The sequence below is a fragment of the Vicugna pacos genome, chromosome 8, assembly GCF_048564905.1.
Source record: "Vicugna pacos chromosome 8, VicPac4, whole genome shotgun sequence".
In the NCBI taxonomy this organism is placed as follows: domain Eukaryota; kingdom Metazoa; phylum Chordata; class Mammalia; order Artiodactyla; family Camelidae; genus Vicugna; species Vicugna pacos.
The window spans coordinates 50,021,972-50,034,370 of record NC_132994.1 but is presented as its reverse complement, the minus strand read 5'-3'; the positions used below and the strand labels follow the sequence as shown (position 1 = coordinate 50,034,370).

Below are 12,399 nucleotides of genomic sequence, written 5' to 3'. Positions count from 1 at the left end.
ATGGGACTTGATTTCAAACCAGAGAAAGGTAACACAAGAAAAGAAGCCATAGGCTTATTTCACTGATAAACACAGATATAAAAATTCTAAATAAAACATCAGCTAACCGCAGTCAATAACATTTTAAAAAAATATCATAGCACAAAGAATGGGTTTTATCATAGAAATGCAAAAATGGTTCAATACCAGAAAATATATCAGCAATTCTCCACATTAATCAACTGGAGGAGACATGACATGGTTTTCTTAGTAAAAGTGGAAAAATTATGTGCTCAAGTTCAACATCTAATTATGCTATTATGCTATTATCTTATTAAACTAGAAATAGACTTGAATTTCTCCAGTTTAGCAAGGATTATGAATCAAATTTCTATGGCAAAAACAAACTAATGGTTAACAGTGGAGGAAGGAGGTGAGAAGGGATAAATGAGGATTTTGAGATTTGCGGATACTAATTACTATGCATAAAATAGATAAACAACAAGTTCATACTGTATAGCAGGGGGAACTATACTCAATATCTTGTAGTAACCTATAATGAAAAAGAATATGAAAAGGAATATATGCATGTATATGTATGACTGAAACATTATGCCGTACACCAGAAATTGACACAACATTGTTAACTGGCTACATTTCAATTTTAAAAAGTGAAAAAAAACGTCTATGGCAAACATTTATCAGATATCTCAGAGTCCAAGTCAGTTATCAGCTGTATGACTTAGCACTACTTTATATTCCACTAACAAAGAAGGTCACATATTGTCTGTGGCTGCTTTGGCGACCCACGGCACAGGATGAGGAATTGCAATAGAGACCCTGTAAGACCCTCAAAGCCTAAAATATTTACTGTTTGATCCTTTATAAGAAAAGTTTGATGACTCCTGATCTAGACCATAGAGGAACTTCTACAAATCAACAACGCTAAAAGCCTAACTAAAAAAAATGAACATCTGACAGTTCATACAACAGGCAAGTTACAAAGAGGCAAACCAAATGGCTATGAAGCAATTGTAGAGTTCTCCAACTTACTAGTAGAGAAAATATTTCCAAACCAAAAAGAGAAACTTACCAAAATTACATTTGTCAGCTTGACAAAATTTAATTTAAAGCCATTATTAAAAACAGAATTTGTGGGGAAAATTAGTTATTCTATTAATCTGGTTCACGTACTAACTAATTTGGTTTATTTTTGTTTTGATACGGAAAAAGAAAAGCAGAAGATAACCTTGGTTGCAATTATTAGGAATGAAGAAAAATCCACAGAATTCAAATTCTAAGGGCACATTTCCTAATCAGATTAATATAACCCCTAGTGATTTGTAAATCTGTCAGAACTAATTTTGCAAAACCTAAATAGCTAAATGAACCTTGAGGTGATAAAATTCCTTTTGAGTTTATGACAACAAGACATCAGATAAATGCTTTGGGAAAGAATCAGCTTGCTTGTATTTTCAGAGATGATAAGTCTATTCATTGCAGACTTAATCCACCCACTAAAACTTGTGATAAGAATGTTCTTACCCACCTCCATCTAGCTCCACCCACCACCCCCCACTCCCACTGTATTACTCTACCCCATCATGGGAGGGAGTCTTTGATTCAGGATGAATATAATGAAGGTGCTATTGTCTTAGTATCCATGTTCTTATATATGTAAACTTTGCAAACAATAAGTAAAACTGTAGTGCAAGGGCAAAACCCTGTACTGTTAGATTATTCATGCATGCATGCATACCACATGCATTTATTCTGTGCCAGATCTTCAACATATAAAAATAGTCCCAGACCTCAATGAAATGTATAATCGAATTAACCAATAACTACAGTACAGTCTGTACTCAGAGAGGAGTACAAACTGGATGTTGCTGAAACATAGGAAAAAGACACCCAGTCCAGGCAGGTGCTGAGAAGGGAGAGTATCAAGGAAGATTCCTAGAGAGAGTGATGCCTGAGGTAAGGCTCAAAACCTGTGGAACTGTCTCTGATATAAGTGTCTAGGAAATAGAGAGGTGAGTCAGTGTGGCAAGAGATAAATACATACAATCAATGAATATGTAGCTAAATGTGTAGATCACTTATGTTTGGATTTCTACACAAGCGAAGGACTAGTTTGGTTCGTATATATCATTATCATAAAAAAATGATAGTGTATACTGTGTATCTGGGAGGAGAAATGCCTGCTCTCTTCTCTACCACCGGTAGAATGCACACAATGATTCTACAAATTAAAACCTCTTTAAGGAGGCTATTTCCAAACTTTCCCAGGTAGCCCATTGCAAGTCTGACACCTTTGTTACTCAGGATGCCTTTTCTTAAATCAACATTTATAAACAAAGAAAAACACGAAGGACTTAAGCAACAACAACAAATGCCTTAGACCTTTCTGATACATTGAGGATTAGTTTGAACCATGGAAACCCTTTGGAGGATTATAGACCACTTGGGTAGAGGTCCTGTATTTATGAAAAATAAGTATAATTTTGATCATATGAAGATTAGAAACTCAGAATTAAAGGCATTTATTGCATTTGTTGGTTTTCTCTTTGAGATGACTCTAATAAAAACAAATGGGCAGTCATATCAGTGATTATAAATAAAGGAGGGAAAGGTGCTTCTGTATTTCACTTGCTGATGCTGATCTTCCTGTGGGCAAGTCTGAAAACTCAGAATATGGACCTTTGTCATTTCCTTCCCATTTTTCCTCCATCAATAGGTGACACCTCTTTCCACTTACTTGTTCAATCTAAAAACATGAATGTGATCCCTGATTTCTTTCCTTTTCCTCCTCTCCTTCCCCTATGCCCTCACCTCCATTCCTCACCCCTACAAACAGCAACGTGCATATTTACACCTAAACTTATAACTGTGAATGTATATGTACGTACACACACAGATATGTATCTTGGTTCTAACTGCTTCTTAATCTGCACCATCACCTCTCACATGGGCTCTTAGAAGTGCTTCCCTGTTTTACTCTTTGACTTTCCTTTCCTCCCAATCCAGTTTCCATGCTGTAGATTGTATCTTTGAAAAATACAAATTATCTCATGTCACTCCTTACCTTAACTCTTTCTGACTCTTTCTATCACAAAATCCAGTCATCTCACCTTCATCAAAAGGCCCTAAATAATCTGGTACCTGCTCGCTTTCCCAGTTTCTTTCTCACTTGCTCACTGTAGTCTGTTCACATCCCTGCTTTCTGTTACTTGAAGTGGCAAGTCCTTCTGGTCTTCATACACGCAGTTATTTCCCTTTGCCTGGAAAGTTCTCCCATCTCTGCATGGCTGACTCCTAATTCTTTCTGTCTCAGCTTCTGTGTCACATCTTAAGTCCTTACTGACAACTCTACCAAAGAATCTGCCTCCTGGCTTCTGTTTGTCTCTGTTACAAGGACTTCTGTTTCTTTCATAACCTATCGCATTTTGTAATTACTCATTTCTTGTTGATACGTTACCTATTCAGCTCTGACGGCTACTGTAAGATCTGTGAGGCAGGGACTGCCTACCCAGGTGACGGGCTCAGTACAAGCCTTTCTGGGTGAATAAATGAATGGATCAGTTGATGAATAGACCCGTGTCCTTTGCTTGGGCTGTACTGATAATAAAAACTATGCAATAAAATATCTATTAAGTAAATCTATCATTCACACCTGCGTGGGTGAGCAAGGCTGAATAGCAACAAATGTTTTGAATAAAGGAAGCAGCTTCACAATGTTAGTGCTATTCCCCCAGGAGGCTTGGGTTTTATTTTTAGCATTGGAATTGTAAGTAAAAAATAACAGCATGAAGAATAGAGCAGAAGAGAAATAAAACACCATGCTCTTCTGTCAATTATATAAACCAAATGCTTTAATTTGGAACAAACTAACAGCTGAGACAGAATTGGCAGACATGTTCCAGATAGCCTGGATATCAAACAAATTGTCCAGAAATGTTTAAATTCTCCATAGATGGTGATAGTGCATACATCTTTCAATTTTAGTTGTCGTGTTTACTGCCTTTCAGTTTGAAAAATAAGTACCTCAAGATGCCTGTCACTTCGGAGACAGAAAGGAGTTATAACACAAGGAAAACTAAAGAAAGTATGTATTCAGAGCTTCTGAAATAAAACCCTATGTAGCCAAATAAAAATCATGAACTAAGCCACAAGTTTTCAGAAGTTAAATTGGCATGACTAAGACTAAAACATCTATGCTGAACAATTGTCCCTTTTTTTTGGCAATTGAACTCCTTAAAAAAACAGAAATGATGCTCCTTGGGGGAAAAATGGTCACAATGTTAGAGTTTAAATATCTAGAAACCTATTTAGATTTCTGAAGAATATACAGAGAGAAGACAAAAGAGAGGCACTCAGCACCAGTTTTTAATTCATCATGTTTGAACCAAAACTAGTCTTGTTTGGAAGAATTTGTGTCTAGTTATTTAAATTAATCGATCTCACCTTGAGTCTTTTCAAATATTACTGTCTGCTGAATTTCTGTTTAACACGATAAAATATTTAAGACTTTTCCAAAATAGGAGTTCTAATGAACAATCTAGAATGCACTGGAGAACCCTGGCTAACACAACGCAGGACCTTAAGGTCCATGGTAGGCTTGGGGGAAGAGACTGTTTACAGACCCACCTGCTGCGGGTAGGAATAGGACTAGCAGACAGAAGCTAGACAGGGAGAGGGGGCTCTTCAACACCTGAATGAGATCACGCAGGGACTGACACCTGAAATCATGCAAACTCTGCTGTGTCATCGAGGACAGTTTGGAAAACGTACAGTAGCCACGTCATCTGGAATACGCACAGGCCTTTCTGGTGACATACGAGCAGGTAGCATCATTTTTGGATCAGCAAGTACTAGTCTGTCTAGTTCTCCTTGGCCAAAAGAAAAGAAAGAGAAGGAACATTTATTGCGTTTACTGTAAGCCACCTAGAGGCATTTTGCTTGTATTTTGTCTTATCCCCACTTACGTGTCCACATTTTCATAACAGGAAATATTGAAATTGAAGCCCAGAAAAATTGTCCCTATAAAGCTCACATATTAAGTCATTAGAGTTAAGAGTTAAACTCAGTACTGTCTTCCTCCAGCAATGGCATTTCTACAGCTTTGCAAGCCTTGGAGGTCATTTTTGTCAGTACATCAAAAATTGACAGAACTTTTAAAAGCAGATTTATACTAACAAAACTTCACAGGGGACTGATTTATTTAAAGAGCCCTAATTGATAAATATACAATGAGAAATAAAACTGACAAGAGTCAAGTGTTTGAATCAACATTTAGTGCATTCTGTCACTAAACTGAGGCATTACCTGGAAGCAAAATTGTACTCAAAACGTTGTTTGGTTGGTATAAATCAGAAACAAAGGACTGGAATGATCTTTAGTATGAGGTGCCTCCCTTAAGAGAGACAGACTTGTCTTCCTCCCTTGGTTAGAAGTGGGGTCGCCATTGGTGGTATCCCTTGCTCACTGCTCACTGTCCAATGGGCAGTGCTGAATACAGACCACCACCACCATGTTACCTACTATACACACCACGTGGAAACATTTCTCTGTTTCAGATTTACTTTCATTCGCTCATTCAGTATATACTGTGCATCTCTCATGGCCAGACTCTTCTAGGCACTACAAATACAATAGAAAATAAAAATAGTTTAACTCCCTTCTTTTGATGGAGGGAGAACAGAAGCAGTGCTCAGGCAGTTTTTATCTTGTAACATTCATGAGTGTTCCTGTAGCTCCTGTTCACTCACAGGCCCCTGGATTCTTTGAAGATTTACTAAATCTCCGAAGAAGCCCTGCGAGCCAGAAAGCGCAGCAGTGTTTTTATTGTACTCATACAGCAAATGTCATCCGTTTTGTGTGCTATCTGTTCCTGGGAGGCTGCTAGCTTGGTTCTCAACTACCTTTTATGCTTAGACCTTTCAGAGACACTGGCTCCACAGTGATTAATGTCAATGAAAACGCTTCTACAAATTCGTAGCAGGTGATCTGGGGATTTCATGTCGCACCAGTATTCTCATCACTAAGAGGACTCCGTGACCCTGATTCTGTCTTACTTACTTTTTACTTTAGGATTCTGTTGCCTAAGATACCAGGAGAAATAAGTAGGCTGAGGGCTGAAAATTGAAACTTTTATGATTATACAAGAATTTGATTAAAATGCCACTTGTAAAAGAATTTATTCTAAGTATGAAAGCAGGCTTTGCTCTCTGCTCCCTAACCCCTGCCAAAGTAAAATTTTAAATACCGATCTGTAACGTAATAGAAAGTCCTTGCTTCTACTAGTGATTAGGTAGGTTTCATACAGTAGATTTAAACAGAACAGTTTCTGCCTTGAAGCAGTTTTCATTCAAGGCTGAACGGCATGCAATTTATACACATAGCAATCAATGCCTCAGTTTTGTCTTGGGAGGATGGGCTAAATCCTGCCCCTCCCATTAACTACCTGTGAAAAGTCCATTTCTAGAGAGGTAGCAGAGCACAGGGGCTGAGTGTGTGGTATGCACAGTCAGACTGCAGGCTTTCAACCCCAGCACAGCAGTTACGAGCTGAGTGATCATGAGCAAATTTCTTAATCTCTCTACACCTCAGCTGCTTTACTTGTGTAAAATGAGATGTCCTCATCCATTCAGGCTGCTATGACAGGAAACCATAGACTGGGTGGCTTCAACAGCAAACATTTTCATTTCTCACAGTTCTGGAGGCTGGAAAGTCCAAGGTTCAGGTACCAACAGATTCTGTATTTGGTGAGAGCCTGCTTCCTAGCTCATAGACAGCCGTCTTCTAGCTGTGTCCTCATACAGCGGAAGGACTGGGGGGAGCTCTCTTGCCCTCTCATTTATAAGGGCACTAATACCATGCATAATCTAATCACCTCTTAAATCACCTCCAAAAGGCTCTACCTCCAAATGCCATCTTTCTGGGGATTAGGTTTCAACATATAAATGGGAGGCATATTTAGTATATTGCATGAGGATAGTAATGGTATATATATCTCATGGGATTGTTGCAAGGATGAAGGGAGTTTTACCCGTAAAATCCTTAGAATACTGCCTGACAAGAAGGATATGGTCAATAAGTGTCAGCTTGTTACACAGCAGTGACTGACTCAGTAACACACTCATTGGTTCTCACTCCTCTTCTTTCTAACTCCCCTTTTCCTTCACTCTTGCTTCCCTGTGATTGCATTCCCCAATAAAACCTTAAAAGATGCACCATTGCCCAAGGTTTACTTTCTGGACTCTGTGCAGGATGACCTCCAAGATTCCTTAACACTCTAAAAATCACATGTGGTGATGCCAAGAGAGTGGACTTGCAGTCAGAGCACCCAGTTTTTTTGTCCTGGTTTTAACAATGGTAACAAGTGTCCTCAACAGCCAGTCCAGGAGAATCCAAGCTACTGTCATCTGAGCAACAGGACCACCACAGTTTAGAGAAGCCTTGAAGTCTAGGTTCACCCAGCCACTGATGAAGGTGGCAGGTTGTGAGCTTGTTCTCTATTTGACTGGAGCCTGGAAAGGCAGAGCGATTCTTCTTCATGGCCGCACTAGATCCCTCAACATCTAGCAACATCCCTGACACAGGATCAACACGATTCTCACACATTCACCACTTTTATCCTTTTACTGATGCTAAATCTTCTAAAAGGAAAAGTAAATTCAGAAAAGTAAATTTACAACCACTTTCTCTTTGAAAATAAAATAAGGTAAAAAAAATCTGTTTTGAGAGCTGGATATAAAATTCTTTAACAAGAAACAGATCCTATCTACACAGAACTATATTTAGATGGAAAGTCAGCTGGCCACAACCCAACTGTACCTCCATGTTTTGTTCAGAACTGAGCGTACTCCTCTGTTCCACAGAATATACCATGAGTCATAGACATTGGTTATTTAATATGGATTTTGAGTGCTAGGAACAGCAGTTCTAAAAAGAATCAGGATAACCTGTACACTTCAATGAATATTTGCAGGACAGAAAAAGGGCTTAAAACACTTGTGACAGAAAAGAGTGAAACCAGCACACCACAGCCATCTCAGACTTACCAGAAAGACTGCTGTCTTGTTTAGTGGGACAAGTTTCAGTTCACAGGGTTAGCTGTAAAGATTACACATTCTGATGGGTTTGTATTATTCTACTTAGTTAAAACAGAGCTATGTTTTCCAGAGTCCCCTTCTTTGAATAGTTTCATGTTAGCATCAGCCCCAAGAAATATTTCGATTGAATTTGGAAGGTGGACACGGAGCAGCAGGCATATGCTTTTATGCAGGGAGATATATTGAACCATATCCTGGGGAATATGAGTCCAACCCTGGTGTTGCCATCTATAACCGAGTCTTCCACAAACCATTCTACCATTTCTGCCAGGCCAGCTGCTTCGGGGGGCGGGGTAAAGAATGCAATCATACCAGGACATACCGTGAGCTTGAGCTCACTGCAGTGCTTCATTAGCTCTTACCACTGGGAACAAGTCATTAATGACTGAAGCTAACCACATCAGAAAATCAGTTTCAGATAATGCGAGACCCATTCAGAGAGACGACCTGTGGAAGCACTTCTAATACCAAAATTTCTGTCCATCAAGGTTCAATCAAAGAAACAGCATTCGGATTTATTAAAACAATTTGACCTTACCTGTTTGTGGGAACTTGTTAAATAGTTTTGTAAGGTCGTTGTCTTCATATCTGATGCTGGAGTTTGAGGCTACTGAGAAGGGGAAATGAATGTGGAGAGGGAGAGAGAGAAGAAAACATGGACCCCACAAGGCTAAACTAGAAATGGTGTTGGTTTTCCACTGGCTCTCAGCCTCCAGCTTTGGTGACATGGGTGACATGGTGTCCTGTAGGAGCTAGATATGCCCCTGGCTCAGAAGTCAGGGATGCTAAGGGAGGATCTGGGTTTCTGGCTGCAAAGAAAGAGGAATGGAAAGAGTTGTCACAGGTCAAGGGTAAGATGGGCCTGAACTATGAGAGTGACGGTGGAAATTAATAAAAGGTTATGCGTTCCAGAAGTATCTAGAATGTAAAGCTAGAAAGTAAATTTGTCAGAAGTTGGATGCTGAGAGTAAGAGAGAAGGAAAGGGATTGCTCTCAGATAATTTCTAAGTTTCTGGCTGGAGGAAGAAAACTAAGAACATGACGGTGGTACCAAGACATGAAATACAGGGCAGCCAGCAGGTCTTGGAGGAGATGGGAAGGGAATGAGAGCTCCCATCTTAAACAAAGGGCCTGCTGGACTTGGGATTTTTATGGGAGAAATACAGAGCGGTATGTATAAGTGTGCATGTGTCAAGATTTCTTTTTTTACATGGTTGTGGGGTCACAGTTTGGAAAGAGCAAGGGAGCAGATTCATTGCAGCACTTACAAACTGTAGCTACTTGGAAATAAGCAGATAAACAAAAAAAGAATGCCCCTTAAAATTAGTTTGTATGAATCTCATGCAGATCACTGGCTGACACTTCTGACTGATTATACTGGACCAGTTAGTGGATTTCATTGTTTTATGGGGGCAAATTTCATCTAATTATCACATCAGACTCTGTGCAGCAGCGTTCGGCTTTCTGATGTTCTCAGAGAATGTTTACCTGCTCACAACATAAGGATGTAGGTTAAAGGGGAGTGAAAGTAGTTACTCAGTAAATAAAGAAAGGGGTCCACCCACAACCACTCAACTTCTGGACCTTCATTTTGTCTTTTTTTGGCATCCAGGGTGTTACAGATAAAGAAAAACAGAAACTTGGCAAGGAGATTTAGACAAAAGCTACAGCACATGAGCCAACGGTGGGGGAATTAGAAAATTAAAAAGCAGCTGTAAAATCCTGCTGCCATTACCCATCAGAGGTTTCCTCTGAAGTAAAAAATTAATGGCAATAGTCAAATACAGCCTTTTCCATACCAGAGGCTATCAATGTTGATAACTAAGTCTACAGTGCGTGACGTGTTTAATATATTCTTCAGAATTAGAATACAAAGTGAGAGTAAGTTAATTAAAAACATAATTGCAATATGAATTAATCGTGTTGCAGGTGCCGGATATTCCTACTGTTACAGCCGTGGTCAGCAACGTCCATTTTTGGCTTTGTGCATTTTGATAACTCAGAATCAACGGGAGATCTGCTGGAAACTCCTCTGGTTCTCCTTCTACAGCTTCAGAAAGCTTTCATGAAACAGAGAAGGATGGGCCTGAACGACTTTATTCAGAAGATTGCCAATAACTTCTATGCATGCAAACACCCTGAAGTTCAGTCCATTCTGAAAATCTCCCAGCCTCAGGAGCCTGAGCTTATGAATGCCAACCCTTCTCCTCCGCCAAGTCCTTCTCAACAAATCAACCTTGGCCCATCATCCAATCCTCATGCTAAACCATCTGACTTTCACTTCTTGAAAGTGATTGGGAAGGGCAGTTTTGGAAAGGTTCTTCTAGCAAGACACAAAGCAGAAGAAGCATTCTATGCAGTCAAAGTTTTACAGAAGAAAGCAATCCTGAAAAAGAAGGAGGAAAAGCATATTATGTCCGAGCGGAATGTCCTACTGAAGAATGTGAAACACCCTTTCCTGGTGGGCCTTCACTTCTCTTTCCAGACTGCTGACAAATTGTACTTTGTCCTCGACTACATTAACGGTGGAGAGTTGTTCTACCATCTCCAGAGGGAGTGTTGCTTCCTGGAACCACGGGCCCGGTTCTATGCTGCTGAAATAGCCAGTGCCTTGGGTTACCTGCACTCCCTGAACATCGTTTATAGAGACTTGAAACCAGAGAATATTTTGCTAGATTCGCAGGGACACATTGTCCTTACTGACTTCGGACTCTGCAAGGAGAACATTGAACACAATGGCACAACTTCCACCTTCTGCGGCACCCCTGAGTATCTCGCACCTGATGTGCTTCATAAGCAGCCTTATGACAGGACTGTGGACTGGTGGTGCCTGGGGGCCGTCTTATATGAGATGCTCTATGGCCTGCCTCCCTTTTATAGCCGAAACACAGCTGAGATGTATGACAACATTCTGAACAAGCCCCTCCAGTTGAAGCCAAATATTACAAACTCTGCAAGACACGTCCTGGAGGGGCCTCCTGCAGAAGGACAGGACGAAGAGGCTGGGTGCCAAGGATGACTTTATGGAGATTAAGAATCACGTCTTCTTCTCCCTCATTAACTGGGATGATCTCATTAATAAGAAGATTACTCCCCCTTTTAACCCAAATGTGAGTGGACCCAGTGACCTACGGCACTTTGACCCCGAGTTCACTGAAGAGCCGGTCCCCAACTCCATCGGCCGGTCTCCCGACAGCATCCTCCTCACAGCCAGTGTCAAGGAGGCGGCCGAGGCCTTCCTGGGCTTTTCCTATGCACCCCCTGTGGACTCTTTCCTCTGAACAGTCTTGGGGTTGGTTGCAGAGGATTTTTCCTTGTGTTTTGGGAACGTTTTAGTTAGCCTCTTGGCGGAGCCGCCCGCTGACAGGACATCTTAAAAGAGAATTTGCACATCCCCGGAAGCTTGCGCCTCTTGGCAGTCTTATTGCACACTGTTTGCTGGAAGCTTTTCGAAGAGCACATCCTCCTCAGTGAGCTAATGAGGTTTTTCCTTCCTTCCAATGTGGTGCTATCTCTGAAATGAGCATTAGCGTGCCGCCCGAGACAGAGGCAGTGGTCTCGTTAGAAGGAGGGCGCTGTTCTAAGAAGGAGCTTCTGGAGGTCTGTCTGGGCTGTGATAACGAATCTTATGAAATGTGCCTTTTCTGATGAGATCGCGTTAGCTCCAAAGCTTTTCCTAGTGCCGAGTGTTTCTGTTCTCTGTTTCCCCTCGTGGACTTCCTGTGTGATCAGCTGTATGAATGTGGTGTGCTTGCTCACAGAAGGACTCAGTTCTAAGCATCAATGTGACACTTGCAGGACACTACAACGTGGGACATTGTTTGTTTCTTCCATATTTGGAAGATCAATTTATATGTAGACTGTTTTTTTTTTGTAAGATATAGTTAATAACTAAAATTTATTGAAAATGGTCTTGCAATGACTCGTATCCAGATGCTTAAAGAAAGCATTGCTGTTACAAATATTTCTATTTTTAGAAAGGGTTTTTATGGACCAATGCCCCAGTTGTCAGTCAGAGCCTGGTGTTTTCATTGCTTAAAATGTCACCTGTAAAAGGGGCATTATTTATGTGTTTGGTTTTTTTTTTTTTTTTGCATTCCTGATAAGTGTATGTATTGTATAAAGGAAGTCTGTACATTGGGTTGTAACACTAGTATATTTAAACTTACAGGCTTATTTGTAATGTAAACCACCATTTTAATGTACTGTAATTAACATGGTTATATGTACAATTCTTCCCCCCTCCACCACCACACACCTTTTTTTGTGTGTGATAAACCAACTTTGGTTTGCAATAAAACCTTGA

The 12,399-nt window shown here is 40.3% G+C and overlaps 1 protein-coding gene across 1 annotated transcript; it reads left to right on the top strand.

The window, feature by feature from the left end:
- Window positions 1-10,154: 10,154 nt before the first annotated feature.
- On the top strand, window positions 10,155-11,494 carry LOC107033172 (serine/threonine-protein kinase Sgk1-like). The gene is given in 2 exon segments (XM_015235794.3): window positions 10,155-11,064; window positions 11,066-11,494. Coding segments are annotated over 2 exon segments (1,215 nt in total). The 5' UTR covers window positions 10,155-10,158; the 3' UTR covers window positions 11,375-11,494.
- The last annotated feature ends 905 nt before the right edge of the window (window positions 11,495-12,399 follow it).